Source organism: Pholcus phalangioides, unplaced genomic scaffold, assembly GCF_987345545.1.
Source record: "Pholcus phalangioides strain wild (caught in Gottingen) unplaced genomic scaffold, Ppha-v1.0 ptg000019l_1, whole genome shotgun sequence".
NCBI lineage: Eukaryota > Metazoa > Arthropoda > Arachnida > Araneae > Pholcidae > Pholcus > Pholcus phalangioides.
This window is the reverse complement of record NW_028301612.1, coordinates 10,021,613-10,037,371: the sequence shown is the minus strand read 5'-3', so window position 1 is coordinate 10,037,371 and position 15,759 is coordinate 10,021,613. Positions and strand designations below refer to the sequence as shown.

The following is a 15,759-nucleotide window of genomic DNA, read 5'->3' as shown; positions in this document are numbered from 1 at the left end:
AAAATGAGACACACAAGACCAGATACGCACTCAGTCTGTTAGATGTATACACTTTATCCCAGACTCTGCCACGAAGCTGGGCTGGAAGAGATTGCGGAAACGGGATTAGTCGAGTGATAAAGTCCTGGCGGTCATTCATTTATTCAATTCATAGCTGGTTCCGAATGGCAGCGTTCTACAATAACTTTGTTTTTTTGTCCTGTCGGCCGCAGTGCTTATGCTTTGGGCTTGTCGTTCACTGGAAGCAAGAACAAGTCGCAAGCTACGCGAACGACAAAAGCCATCATTGAGTTAGACGACTAAACTCATCTGACGTCGTCCACTGAAAGCAACCTTCACACGGTACTCAGTTCGCGACTGCATTCCGTGCAGACGAGTGTGAGTGTGTTCGATAATAATCTTGAGGAAATGCTGAAAAAAACTAAAATTGAATTAATGAATCCTTATAAGACCTGTGTTTATCAAGTGTTAATGAGACATTTGACGCAAACTCAGAGAAGGCGTTCAGGTTATGAATAAAGCACTATCAGAACCCATGAACGGCAATTGCCAAATTTCAGTTTCCCTGTTCACGTGGGAAAGGAGGGAGAGAAATACGGAGTACTTTTAAGGCCTGATTTTATATATCCGCTGACAAAAAAAAGCACAATAGAGCTAAGGTCAGTCACTGTATGGGATTCAGCAACTTTACCGACTAACGGGAGGTGGGGGTGAATAGGAAAACATCTAGAACTCATTAGACCTATCGTTACAATGAATGTTATGGCAATTACGTATGGTCGTCTGAAGGAGCGTCGACTGTGGTGAGTTAAGCAAGAACGTTATTCCGCTATAACTTTTCAAACGGTGAAAATAAAATATGGAAAGTTTTTGAACATTAATCGTGTGAAAAAGATCGGCTTAAAGTTACCACCAATATGTTTTAGCGATTAACCTTTTAACAAACCAATTTTTTTTCATCAATGATTTAATTTTTAATTATGATCAAATAAAATGTAGGTTTCCCAGGGCCGGTCCTAGAAATTTTGCCGCCTTTGAGATATACCTATCTGAAATGAGTTTTCTTTCTTCGCCTCCATTACCTTGATGCAGTGGTTCCCAAAGTGTTGCAGCGACCCCCTTGGGGAAAGAGAAGAAACGTTGATGACGATTTGAGATGTCGCGAAAGAATTTCCTAAATAAAAACGTTTCTGATGAGAGTAAATATATCAAATTAATATAGATAGTCAGTCTTCTTTTGAAGGAGGGGGGGGCGGTCGTTCCATAGCCGGCGCCCCTACTTACATTCTTTCCTATGGGTTGTGGAAAAATGTCTGCCCTTCAAAAGATTAGCTGAGGTCTTTAGCACATAGCTCATTTTGCTCTTCAGTGCTAATATTGGTAAATACTGTGCTGTAAACAGATTTTCTGAATTTTATAAGCTTCTTCGACATGTGGGTATGTTTCATTCATCTGTTACCGACTTGAGAAGATTTTTGTTATGATAGCGGTGTATATTTTTTCTGTGGAATTTTTGTATTTTGGGTAATTTTTGTTACGTCATTTGTATTTCGTGTCTGTAATTATTTATTCGTATTCGGTGCTAATTTTTATTTTTACTGCAAAATGCAATTGGGTACCAACCTTTTGCTTTGGGTTTAAAATACGTAAATAAATAAATAGGGTATTTAAAATTCTACATAAAACTTACTAGAAATAATGATACTTCGATGAAGTATCATAAATGTGTTTTTGCGTACTTTAATGAGGAAAAAAATGAAAATTATTAAATTGATATTTATTCTGAATCCAAAGATAAAATTCACTTATTGAAAATCCAAGGATCGCTCTCTTCATTTCCGAGTTTTTAAAATCGTCATTCTCCGCGTTATATGTTGCCTATGCGCATAGCGTAAAGATATATATTTTCCCTACCTTATAATTTATTATACGTTGCTGCGAAATTTTCTAGGGAAGTCACAGCCATACGTTCCATACGTTTGTGACCAGAGGCGTACGCAGAAAAGAACAAAATGGGCTCATGGCCTCCCCTAAGACGATCAAAAATTACAAATATTTTCAAATATTTTAGTAAAAGATTAAAATATCGGAAGAAAACACCTTTTTATAATATATTGTATGTTATCTTTATCCATTTCTGCTAATTAAATGCTTTTTGAAGGTTAGTAGCTCAAAATATTTCTCTGGGGGAGATTCCTTGTGCTCACCCAAACCCAATGTGCCCCCCCCCCCCCCTAAAGATCGGTCTTGCGTGCGCTATGTTCGGGCCCTGGGTGCAGGGAATTGTAATGTATTAGCCCTTCTCTCATGGTGCAACCTACGCAACACAAATTGTACCAGAAATAATTGTACTGCTTGATCATCGTTTGGCACAGCATAACCTTTATGATCCTTGCACAAATAAAACACGAACTCCAATCCAATCCGAAGGTGCACATGCAAGCTCGAATATTTGATAGCACATATGGCACAAAATCCGTTGGAAAAATATATGTTGTTGTTTTGGGGTAGTGCTGTTGTGCAAACTCCATAAAAACACCCTCTACCTTTGCTAATGCGATACGACCGCACATTGTATGATCAAAGATGCTTGTTAAGTGTCCTATATCACATTTAAAGTTTGTTCCATGATTTTAAAATCACTCCGTATTGCACATGAGAAACATCCATGAACTGGCACCCGTTCCGCCACCTATCAAATAAAACAGATGTATTATTCGATAGAGATTAGCGACCGGTTTTTGATTAATGTGCTGCATGAAAAAAACATTGTATGATATTAGTTAATATTTTATGAGCAAAAATATTAGTACGCTGGATTAGGGTAGGGCCCTGGGTTAGACGGGGAAGGTACCCGTGAAGAAATGTGGTCCAAATGGGGCCATGTGCTGAAAAAAAGATTAAGAACTACTGCGGTAAAGTTATATGTTACATACGAGAAACATTTTCGCGCGAATTGAAACTTCTGCTGCCACCTCTACTTTGCTCATATAAAACTGTTCTTCGATTAAAATTGATGACCGGTTTTTGCACTAAATGAAAAAAATAACGATACAATATAGTATAAAATTTTTCGCAAGTGGTAAAATATTTATTACAGTATCGAGTTTGCTCTAAAATTTTAACAACTGATATTTATTTACGGTAAAATGCAATCTTCATTAACATGATCAGCGATTAACAAAAAATACTTTTTAAAAAAGTGAACCGGCATCGAAAACCATAATTGGTGAAACATGGTTCCAATGGGTAATCATAACTCATCAAACCCCCTTCATTACGACTCTGCCAATTTCTGCTGCAGTAGTGCGCTTTGCAATGTTAATTAATTAATAATGAGGTGGGGGTGAAAACGTAGGTTCACCTGATACCCAAGGGGTTTTTTTTTGAGAAAATAATTACACTGTAATATAATCCAAGAAAAATGATATTAATGCGAATATGTGCGAGTAAATGCGATTACATGAGAGTAATGAAAATTAGATTATATGTATTTACAATTTTGCAGCATCAACAAGAAAACCAAGATCATATCATCAACCTAAAAAGCGGGATCAAGTGACACGGATTAGATTTTTTTTTTAATCAAAAAAATAAAGGAGTCTTATCAGGGCCATGGTGAGAGATTTTCACCATTAATAATAGTGATACTATATATATGACTTCATTATACTGACATGCAGCATTATCTCGTCTCTAAGAGCCAGTGCATCAATTCAGTAATTTCCAGATAAATGTTTATCAATAATTGTACCGAAAACCGTAATTGGTGGAACGGGGTTCCAATGGATAGTTATAATCCATCAAACCCCCTTCATCATGACTCTGACAATTCCTGTGCAGTAGTGCGCTTTGCAATGATAGTTAGATTCTAATAAGGTGGGTGAAAACGTAGGTTCACCTGAGACCCACGGGTTTTTTTTTCCTTTCAAGCTCGGCTCTCAAGAGCCGAGCAATAATTTCGTAGTTTTCAAATGTTCATAGACCTGGCAACACAGGTCGAGGCATGTGTAGAAAATTTTTTGGTCTTTTTAATCGTGCTTTGTGTCTACTGTCGTATGATGGAATCTCCGCAAGGTGTGGAAATTCAGAATCGTTCAATTTATCAAATAAGTTCTTTGCCAGTTTCTTTGCATATGACGTTACATGAGCCACTCCGGAATCACGTCTGATATTAACGTTTCTAACGTACCAAGGTAGACCGGTGTATCTCCTCAGTCTTGTTCTGAAATCTCTCCAGAGCGATGATATTCATTTTCTTCGAGAACAACCAGACAGGCGCAGCATACAGAAGAATCGGTCTAATTGCCATCTTATACAGAATAATTTTATTTCGAATTGAAAGACTTGAGTGCCTGTGGCTTAGTCTGTTGAGCATGACCGAGTCGCCCTACGGATGGCATCAACACACTGCCGGGAGAAACTGAATCTCTTGTCCATTATCACCCCCAAATATTTATTGTGAATGACTGGGTTGATTATAACTCCTTGTACCTCTATGTGTGCTTGTTGTGGTAATGAGGACTTGTTAGTGAACCACATGAATTTGCTTTTATCTGCATTCAGTTCAACACGGGTTCGCACACACCAGCGCTCGACCAATCTTACCATTTCTTGCAAGTTTGAAAGGGCCTTGCCAGGGTCCTTATCTGTGCAACAAAGGGCACTATCGTCGGCATAAAGAGCGGTGAAACCCTTAGGGGCTACTGGGAAGTCATTCACATGAAAATTGTGTAGGATGGGACCTAACACACTTCCCTGAGCTATTGATGAACGAATCTGTCTAGAATTAGATATTGAGTCATTTATCTGTACTCGGAAGGAGCGCGAGTCGAGATAATTGCTCACAAATTTGATGATGTTATACGGCATTCCCATGCGAATCATCTTAAACAGCAGCCCATTGTGCCAAACTTTATCAAAAGATTTCTTTAAATCGAAAAAGGCTACTGCGGCAGTGTCTTTATAAATTTTGGCTTCTTGAATTCGTTCTACGAACCGCAATAATTGTCCTCTACAAATATGTGTAGTCCGATGGCTACCACTCTCTCAAAAAGTTTATCGTAAAAATAAATAATTGTATTTAATTTTTGTGTTTTACCGATATTACTTTACCGTAAAAATAGAACAACTGTTAAAATTTTCCATCAAACTTAAAAATTTAATAAATATTATTACTTATAAAATACTATATATAAATAATGTTACATCATATAGATTTTGTTATTTTGCATAAAAATATAAAAACCAGTTTTTGATTTCAATCGAAGAATTGTAGTAGTTTTTATTTCATAGATGGCGAAAATGATTCCAGTTCCTTAAATTTCTCACATGTAATAATACTGTACTGTATTGCTTTAAATATTTTCTTGAAGGCATAATTTTGCTGATAAAATTTTATTTGCACCCGTTTTTTGGTTTAGGAGAAAAGTAACTGAAAAGGCACCCTTTTTTCAAGGTGAACAAGTTTGCAAAATATGGATGTTTTTTGGTCTGGGAATTTCTGAGAAAATGCTTTCGTGCATGCACAGAGTTTTTTTGCTGCGCAGAAAAAAAAAATCACTATATTGTATAAGGCAGTATGTCATTTTGTCATTCCGCACAGATATTAAAATTCCGTGGGCATAGGAAGCATACGTGTGTGTGTGCCGCCTATCTGGAGAAAAACAATGTTATTTTTGATGTAAGGCACACAATTTTCCCTTCATCCGCGAGCACCTCGTTGCGAATCATACCTTCATCCACCCTGGAGTGAGCCCCGCCCCCACACGACTGAGATTTTCGGTGGGACCTCCTCGACAGTGAAATTATAGCGTAAAAAAAGAGAGATTTGTCCCGTGCTAGAGTCTTGCCAGCTCTATACCGGCGAAAGTGATAAATGTTGGGAAATTTATCAAATTGGGTAATATGCATAATAACCAGTAAAAGTGATAAATTTAGGAAAATTTATCAAATTTACCAACGATGCTTGAGCCCGTGCTAGAACCTTACCAGCTGTATCCTGCTGGGGTAAATGGCGCTCACTAAAGGTGAATTATGAGTTGAACCGGGCACGACACGAAGACGCATGGGCCCCGCATCCCGCAGTAGGGCCCAAAATTGAGCTCTTTGTTGGGGCCCTTAGGTCAGACTCTTCACGGACCCCCCCCCCTCCCCATTATGAATTTTTAGTGTGAAAAACCGAAATGGAATCAAAACACACATCCAATAAGAATTATATCAGTCTCTCTGGCAGAGGCCCTGCCAGACCCACACACTTGTGGGGGGAGGCGCATGCAGGGACTTCAGTTGAATAGGAGCTTCCACGATAAAATTTGATGCAATGATTTATGACAATAAATGTGTAAATTAAGAGGTGGTGCCAAAGTCCTCTTTCATTTTACCCTGGGGCTATAATATTGTTGAGACGGCAAAAAGGACAATTTTTTTTTATAAATATTCACAAATTTGCTTGAGTTCTGTTAGATTAGCCTCATTATCATCAAAAGTTTCGTGAGAAACTTTACGTTGTAAACCCCTGATATAGAGAACAGATATAGGTAAACCGAAATGGGCAGTCTGAGCATTCCGGCAAGTAAGGTGTAGGCTGGTCGGAACATGTATAAGGAATCCAAACTTGTTCTAGGGGTATTCAACTGAAGAAAGAAAATTCAATTGGAAAAATGTTGATAAAAAGAGTGAAAAGAGAGAAGTAATCTAATTTTTTCCAGAAACAAGCTTTTCTTGAGAAAATTGACACTTTTTGGAAGTGCAAGAAAGGAGTTGGCTTAAGATGAATCAAGCATTGAATAACATCTGAACACTGAAAAGTATTGTATTTACCTGCACTTATTTATTCACTCTCGTGCTTTCCCTTCAAAATTATTTCGATGTGTAAAAATTTGAGAGAGTGAAAACACCGTCATAATAAATCAGTCATAAAAAAACGCCGCCCCCAGGCTGCCGCCTCGACACCTCAGCCCTGTCGGCCCTTGGTTTTTCCTTTTGGATACAAAAATCTGGTGATCTATCACATGAAATTATGTTGTTTCGTTGCTTTTTTTACCTGAATACGTCTTTTGAATCATATGACGATACTGGGTGCGTTTGCAAAAAGTTGCATAACGAAATAATTTAAACGCCCATATCTCAGGAATTGTTCGGATAATATCAGTGTGTTTTGTATATGTCTGCTGGTAGAGTGGCCAGATGTCCCGGTTTTTCGCTATTTTCGGGATGCCTGTTTGTCCCGGTTTCTGGTTTGCGCGATGAAAAATATTATTTTCAATATATATTTTTCCATTTGCTCAATATTTCAATATCATTCAATTCTAATATATTTTTTTCTTTGCTTTGATATGAGATATCAGCGAGTTGTCGCGTAAGGTTGGGATTACCTGTTTAGTATTTTCAGAGTTTTCAGTGTCAGTTAATGACTACAATCTCGTTTGCGTTATGCACTTGAGCGTAAAGCGCTGCTGTGAAAATTCACACTAAAAATATTCGGAGTCCTTGGAAAGTATTAATCAATTTCACATAGATTCCTATGGGAGGGAGGGACTATTTCGCTTTCTGGACAATCCGGTTTACGAACGGACGTCTGGGACGAATTAGTAAGTTCGTAAACTTACGGCATTGACTGTTCGTGGAAGCATAGACGTTGAGGCGCTTACACGTTAGCGCACGGATCATGCAATGAAAGCATTCGTAATTGGTCGTTCAGTAATTTGTACGGTGGTGTGGATGATTCTTGAGCTGTTTTAACTGGATCCACCTGGAATCGATGTTTTTCAACGAACACGAAGGAAAGAAAGGAATACAAAGGAAGTTTGTATACCCATGAGAGGATTATAACCTTCGCAGGGGGTTGTACTCTACAAGATAGGAGAGGCTAGTGTATATGCGCCTTTACAATATGAGAGTAAAGAGGGTTATTAAGTAGGCGTACTTAATAACGGTGATGTCCCGATTCGTCCTTTCCCGTTTTATCCTTAGGTCAAAATAGTGCCGTTTCATCCGAGGTGATAACATGATTTTATCCGCTCTTACATCCCCTCTTTGTTATCAAGATTACACCTTCATCGGGGGTGGGATAACATGTCGAGTACCCGTTATTCGTTGTAGCTATTGTACTTAATGTACAGTGGCTTCATAAGCGAGATGCATAGGTGAATCTTGCATAACTCGGAAATAAGGTATTTAATTTCGAAAGTATGAATAATGTAGACTTTATCAAAACCAAGACGGGACATTCCTGTATAATATACTACGTGTATTTTACTCCTGAATTTAAATATCCTGTAAAAGGTTGAGAAACGCTGCTATTTCCAGGGTATTTCCAAACGAGGTATATTTCCAGGAGCTCTATCTATGAAAACTTGTGAAAGCACGGGGTGTTTTATCTTGATTGACAGTAATCCCCTATCGACATGTGGGAGGGGAGGGGAAAGAAGAGATCGGATGAAACGGGACTATTTTGACCTAAGGATGAACCGGGAAAGGACGAAACGGTACCTAACCCTTAATAACCTCCTCCGTCCCAATAATTTATGAGTATATAATGTTGTGAAAAGAAAAACTTGTTGTGTAAAAAACTGGTGGCAAATGGCAGCACTACACATAACAAGTATAATAACGACGCAGCCGAAACACGGGAAGAACCACTCTTTTTGTGCTAGGTGCATTTTCTTTAATTAATGTATATTTGTTAACTATGTACACTTATTACATCGTATGTATGATTTTGTTAGCCAGCTCTTCACATGAGCTGCTTACATCCTCTCGTTTGTACGTTCCCTCCTAGAATGTCTCTCTTTTTTCACCTCCTCTCTTTGTCCACCTTTCTCTCTCCTCCGTCCCTCGGCTCCTGGTATGCAGCTGTCCAGTCCCCCGATCTAACCCTTGACCCTTCCCACGCTTTCGTCGTGGAGGGTCATCACGGATCTCACACGCCCGAACACAAGTAAAAACTCTGCCTTCATGGTTGAGTTTTTCTTTCTTCTCCTTGCGCTGTTGTTAGCACCGTAGTATGCAACGGACTTGCCATGACTCGGACCCTCGGACACTCTTTGTTTATGCTGGCATACGTATTTCTCACGTCGAGATGGTGTAGAGAGAGAGAAAGAGTCCTGGTGATTATGCTTCTTCACCCCCTTTTATGACGGGATAGCCTTCTCATTAACGGACTCTCCTCGTTTTCTCTTTCTTCCAATGCAACAGTTTCCCAACCAGCTGGGAGAATGGGTGTTTCTTTTCCTTTTTTTTTTCACGCACACACATAACACTGGACCCTTTTCTTGCAGTAATAACAGAGCGAAGTGAACAGTTTCCCTCACCCCAAGAAAGCTGGATACTGCATATACCAAATAATAATACTAATAAAAGAAACATTTACTGTATTCTAATGATCTACTTATAATTAATATGAAAAAAATTATCATAACTAGACTTATTTACAAAAAAAAGATTTACTCTTTTACAATTTAATCCCAATTTTCTCTACTTAACCTCGATAGAGCATCGGCTCCCAAATGCTGCGCTCCTGCCTTGTGAGTGATCTTTAAATTCCATCTTTGCAGGGCTAAGGACCACCGTAACAATTTTGGACTTTTTGGAGTCGTTTCGGTTAAGTATTTCAAAGGATTGTGATCCGTTATAATCTCCACGTTCAGGCCATGGATCCATTTTTCAAACTTTCTCAACCCAAATAATACGGCCCAAGCTTCTTTCTCTATACTGGCCCATCTCTTTTGGGTGTTGTTCAGCTTCTGGCTCGCGAAAGCGATAGGCTGGTATCTGCCTTCAACCCCTTGAGTTAAGCAACAACCTACTGCTAAGTCAGATGCATCAGTGTGTAACTGAAACGGCAGTTCTAAATTTGGCGTTGCCAGCCTGGTCACGTTGCACAGGCGTTCTTTAAGTTTCTCGAAAGCCGCATTTGCCTCTTCATCCCACGGGATGGGATTTGAAATATTGGATTTTGTCAGATTTGTCAGGGGAATCGATAACTCTGCAAAATTTTGTATGTAATTTCTATAGAACCCCATAAGCCCAAGCACTGATCTAACGTCCTTCTTAGTGACTGGCTTCTTTAGTTCTCTTATAGCAGCAATTTTCTCTTCATCTGGAGCGTGATTCCCCCCACCTATCTTATGTCCCAAGTATTTCAGTTCCTTCTGAGCAAACTTACATTTATCTAATTTAACTGTGAAACCTGATTTCTTTAATTCTTGGAAAACTGAAATGAGGTGGTGTTTATGTTCTTCCCAGCTGTTAGAAAAAATTATGATATCGTCTATATATGCTTGTGCATACTCTTGGTGGTTTCTCAGAACGTTATTCATTTCCCTTTGAAATGTCCTTGCCGCACCGGATAATCCGAATGGCATTGTTTTCCATTGATATGTGCCGTTATGAGTGGCAAAGGAAGTCAAATGTTTACTGCCCTCGTACATCTTAATTTGCCAATAACCACGCAACATATCTAAACTTGTTAACCAGTTTGCCGCTCCAGCCGTATATAGCAATTCTTGTGCATCCTTCATTGGGTAATTAGGCACTCGTGTAATTGCGTTTAGCGCCCTGAAATCAACGCATAACCTTACTGATGAATCCTTTTTAGCCACACAAACGACCGGATGTGCTATTTCGGCTGTGGATGGTTCAATCAAATTCAATTCTAATAATTCCTGGACTTGTCGGTTTACCTCATCTCTATACACCATGGGAATACTGTAACAATGGGGTTTCTTTTGAACCGCCCCTTCTACTAACTCTATTCGGTGTTCTCCTACCTTGGCAAGTTTTACTGGACCTTGAAACAACTCTTTAAATTCTGTTAGTAATTCTTTCAATTCCCGTTTTTCCATCGGTCCCAAATTAGAATTTTTTAAATCACATATTTTTTTCTCTACTACAGCTTCCTCCCCATTTACCGGTGTGAATTCTACCTGACCGAAATCCTCCTCCCCCTCGAAAATTACATTCACTGCGTTTGCCCTAATTACATATTTCCGAATTTTGTTCTGATGCACATGTTTGCGACTACCGTCTTCTAGTTCAACTATGAATGAATGTTGGTTCTTTTGTTCCACAATTGTACCTGGCCCTTGCCATCGTGAGTATAACTTATTAGTGGAATCGGGAATCAACAATATGACCGTATCTCCCACACTAAAAGTTCTATCTGTTGACCTCAAGTTGTAATATTTACCCATACGTTCCTGCATCACCTCCGAAGTTAGCTTAGCTAAATCTGCTGCATTTTGTAGTCGGTCCTTGAGTTTCTGTAGGTATAGCGAAGCGGGCATAGTGTTCAGTTGAGCGTTGTGATATTTTTCGGTCCAGGAAGATTTCAAAATCGATAACGGGCCTTCTGGGGGTCTACCATACAGTAGCTGAAACGGTGCCACCCCCGTTGTACTATTCTATAAGTACTTCTCTATAAGCCCATAAAATGTAGGGTACGTGTTCATGCCATTTCCTACCCATTTCTCTTATGGTATGATGCAACATACGCTTCAACGTTTGATTAAATCGTTCCACCAATCCATTGGATTGTGGATACTGAGGGGTCGAAAATCGTGGACTTACCCCAAGTATTTTTTCGAACTCTTTGGTCAAAGACGAATTGAAATTCGTTCCATTATCCGACGCTATAACATTGGGTATCCCAGTTCTAGAAAAGATTTGCAACAACGCCTCACAAGTACTTTTTGCCGATAAACTACCTAGTGGAATGGCTTCTGCCCAACGTGTATGCTGGTCCACTAAACATAAAATATACTTATGTCCCTTCGAACTCGGTGGATCTATGGGACCAATTATATCCACATTTACCACTTGGAATGGCAGATCAGGTCTTGCCACTGGGGTAATAGGTGCTCTGTCTTTAACCTTTTCTCTTCTCGTTAGCTGGCATGCATTACACGATTCGCAGAATCTTTTGACCTCTGTTGACAAACCATCCCAAAAAAATGAATATTTGATTCTTTGGCTTGTTTTTCGTGCCCCATTGTGTCCTCCGAACACTGAAGAATGGGCTAAATTGATAACTTCTTCGCGCTTACACTTAGGCACTACTAGCTGCCCAACAGCTTCTCCTAAAATATTATCCTTGTGAAATAATAAACCATCTACCACATAGTAGCCCGATTTCTTATTTCTTGCCGCTTCCCAAAATTTCGCTAAATCTGGGCAATCCTGTTGCTCTTTTGAGAACCTTTCGGAATTTGATATAGTGTTCTCCGAATCCTGAGGGAAATTACTGATATCCGCCTCTTCAATGACACACAACCCTAACAAATTTGAATCCTTTTCCACTCCGGCTGTTATTCGTTCTTCACTGGTATCTCCTAAGGTCGGATAATCCACATTTTGTCCCTTCAGTTCTTTTAGTGTATTGGGGTGTATGATCATTTCCTCAATCAACTCCGGGGCTACAGCACACAATGTTTCTTGGTGTAACACATTAGTGTTCATCCCTGAAGCAATAGCTACTGGCAATTGTACCAACGGAACCTGAACAGCATTTCCGAAAGCACCTTCAAGATAAATGGTTGCCGCCCCCTCTAAAGTTATCCCGGGAACCACATCAGCCCTCACGACAGTCATTTCGCTTCCGGAATCAACTAACGCCTGTACCAGTTTCCCGTTAATGCTCAAAGCACACCTTTCGAGTTCATTAAACTGGCTATTACAGCTCCTTAGATACCTTTCCCCGGACACTCTGGCTAAAACTGCCCCCTCCGGAACCTTACCTTTCCCCGATGAGGCTTGGTGCACCCCTGTTTTTCCTGATCTCGGATGTCCTCCACTTCCCCCTTGTCCCTTCAACTGTGGGCAAGCCTTTTTGAAGTGTCCCTTCAATCCGCAGGAAAAACAGCTCCTGTCACCCCTTACCTGTGAAGCTTGGTTCCAAATTTGGGAGTTTTCTATGATATGAGGGTCTTTCCCTTTTTCCTCATACCTATCCATTCCTCCATAGTGCCTAGGTTTCTCTTTATTGAATCCAGAAACCAAAAATGATTTGTTCTTAGCCAAGAAGTACTTGTCGCACTCCTGGGCTATTCCAATGGGTTCCAACCATTTCTCTTTGCTCGTATTCAGCTGGATATGTGCGCCAGTCTCCCGATCTAGGGTGTTGATCGGAGCATCGACAACGATCAATTTATTAACCTTTTCAATCGTGTCGGCCCCCCTAAGTTTACAGTAATGTTCCCACCCTGTGATCAACCTGGATGCGAACTGTACGTGGTTTTCCTCTTGATACCGTTTGGATTTCCTGAAATTTTCCAAGCATGCCTGCGCAGACGGCTCATATTCCCTGAGAATCAACATCTTCACATCTTCGTAAGACACTATCGATTCCTCTGACAAATGAGTCAAAATATTTGCCGCTTTACTGCCCAGCAATGTTATCAAAATTTCGGCTTTCAACGGCTCTGGCACATTTTTTGTTCTAAAAGCTCTCTCCAAGCTGAAGAAGAACAAATTCCAGCCTTCGGACTTCCGCGGTACCTCCACCGTCAACGCCCGAATACTTTTCAGATATGTTTCAACGGAACCGCTTTCTTCCGTCCTATGAGATCCATAGCCTGATCTGATTTTTTCTAGCTCCACCTCATTAGCGAGTCTCAGTTTTTCTAACTCAAGTTGTTGTGATCGCTCTTCTTCTTGTTTTCTTTCCTCAACTATAGTTTTTAACCGTTCCTCTACTGCTTCTTCCTCAAAATTTTTACTTTTAAGTATTAACTTTCTGAGTTCAAATACTATGGCATTACCGGGATCTTCACCCAATTCTTCGGCAAGTACCCTTAAATCACATTTTTTTGCTTTCATTAGAAATGACATGATGAAATACTATTAATGTTAATTATACTCTATCAAAAATATTTTAAAATTAACCAAACAACTTGAATTTATCTCATCAGATCCAGCAATCTTAAGGTTTCAGATAAACATGCCACTCACCCCTTATTTCCAGGATCTCCATACAGCCTTGTTGTTCCAATGCGCCAGTCCCTTGTTGAAAACTCTTTCGCACTATTTCACGTCAGTTCGTCCTTTCGGTGTTCCGTTGATTCCTCCGTGCTGATTCTACTACTGCTGACATCGTCACTCCTCTATCCAAGACAATGGATTCTATCATCACACACGCGCTGCCACCAATATAATAACGACGCAGCCGAAACACGGGAAGAACCACTCTTTTTGTGCTAGGTGCATTTTCTTTAATTAATGTATATTTGTTAACTATGTACACTTATTACATCGTATGTATGATTTTGTTAGCCAGCTCTTCACATGAGCTGCTTACATCCTCTCGTTTGTACGTTCCCTCCTAGAATGTCTCTCTTTTTTCACCTCCTCTCTTTGTCCACCTTTCTCTCTCCTCCGTCCCTCGGCTCCTGGTATGCAGCTGTCCAGTCCCCCGATCTGACCCTTGACCCTTCCCACGCTTTCGTCGTGGAGGGTCATCACGGATCTCACAACAAGCATTACAGAGAAACAAAAAACTTCACGTCAGGTTTCACTACACGTACACGCACATTCCCACATGTACCGATTCGTTGGGGGTTCCGCAGTGGGGGAGGGGGGGTGTGGGCGGGGTGCATGTGTGGTGTAGCAGTAGTAGGTAGGGCCTCCAAAAAATGGCTCGGGGATCCATGATGTTCTTAAGTCAGCCACCTCGTTCGGCAATTTGCCTGTTGTGGCGTGGTATTTGTATTTGTATTTGTAACGTATCTCACCCTTATATGGCATAAGCTCATCGATGACGTATATACGGGACGTCTGGCAACCATGGTTCCCAAATGCTGATGTTTTACTCGTATTTGCGCCTCTGTGTAGAAGTAGTGTGATAATACTTTCGTAATGCATTGTTAGTTTGCAATTTTTCACTGTAATGCCCACCAAATGAGAGTTTTGAAAATGTCTCGGTTTTTAACAACCATTTCCGAGATTTGTCCTGTTTTTCAAAGCACCTCATCTGGTCACCTTATCTGAGGGTAGATCCCTTTTAGACAAATCCAGTGATACCACTCTGGTTTTAATACCGTTTTGTGGTCTGAGCACAAGGCTCGCGTTCCGCTTTTGTAACAAAATTCTTTCACGCTACATCTCGACAGGATCACGACGCAAAAGGATCCTATGATATCGCACCTACCACGCAAAGGTAGCCCCAAAGAACGTATTCAGGTTAAACTTGCGGCCGTGTCTATAACACAGCCTACCCGAATTTTTTTTTTTCCTATTTTTCAATACGAAAATAAAGCAATTGAAATTGCGCAACTTGTTTTTTTTTGCAAATATTGCTTAGATACAGTCTGTTTCGAAGAAAAGGGTCTTGAAACAGTATGTAATTAAATTAACATGATATAAAAACTTTCCGTGGGTTATTTCCTCAGCAAATATTGGAAATCACTACGACAAGCTCCCGCATTTATCGGGAACATATAACACAGAATATATATGTAATTATATGATACGGTAAATGTGATAAATCGGTTATTATACATAAAGCCTGTTACTATGCATACTTACCAATTATTTTGGCAAATTTGATGAATTTATCACTTTTACCGATGAATATGCATAATACCCAAGCGTCGTTGGTAAATTTGATAAATTCTTGAAATATATCGCGTTTTTCTGTGATTATGCATAATATTCTAGTATAATTGGTGAATTTGATGTGCCGAAACTCCAAATAAGTCTAGTATGTGTGACGAATACAGTTGGACCCCGATATAACTAAAACATATTTTACGATCGTACCCT

The 15,759-nt window shown here is 39.8% G+C and overlaps 2 protein-coding genes across 3 annotated transcripts in view; both read right to left on the bottom strand.

Moving 5' to 3' along the window:
* LOC149071207 (neuroglobin-1-like) overlaps window positions 1–15,759 on the bottom strand; it is a 97,404-nt gene that overhangs the window by 39,884 nt on the left and 41,761 nt on the right. The gene's annotated exons all lie outside the window — the stretch shown is intronic.
* LOC149071208 (uncharacterized) lies at window positions 11,401–14,036 on the bottom strand. The gene has a single exon (XM_089248075.1). The coding sequence runs from the start codon at window positions 13,828–13,830 to the stop codon at window positions 11,401–11,403; it is 2,430 nt and encodes an 809-aa protein (XP_089104201.1). The 5' UTR covers window positions 13,831–14,036.

What these genes read in the sequence shown, in the direction of transcription:
- LOC149071208 (XM_089248075.1), bottom strand. Translation starts at nt 13,830, where the DNA reads ATGTCATTTCTAATGAAAGCAAAAAAATGTGATTTAAGGGTACTTGCC.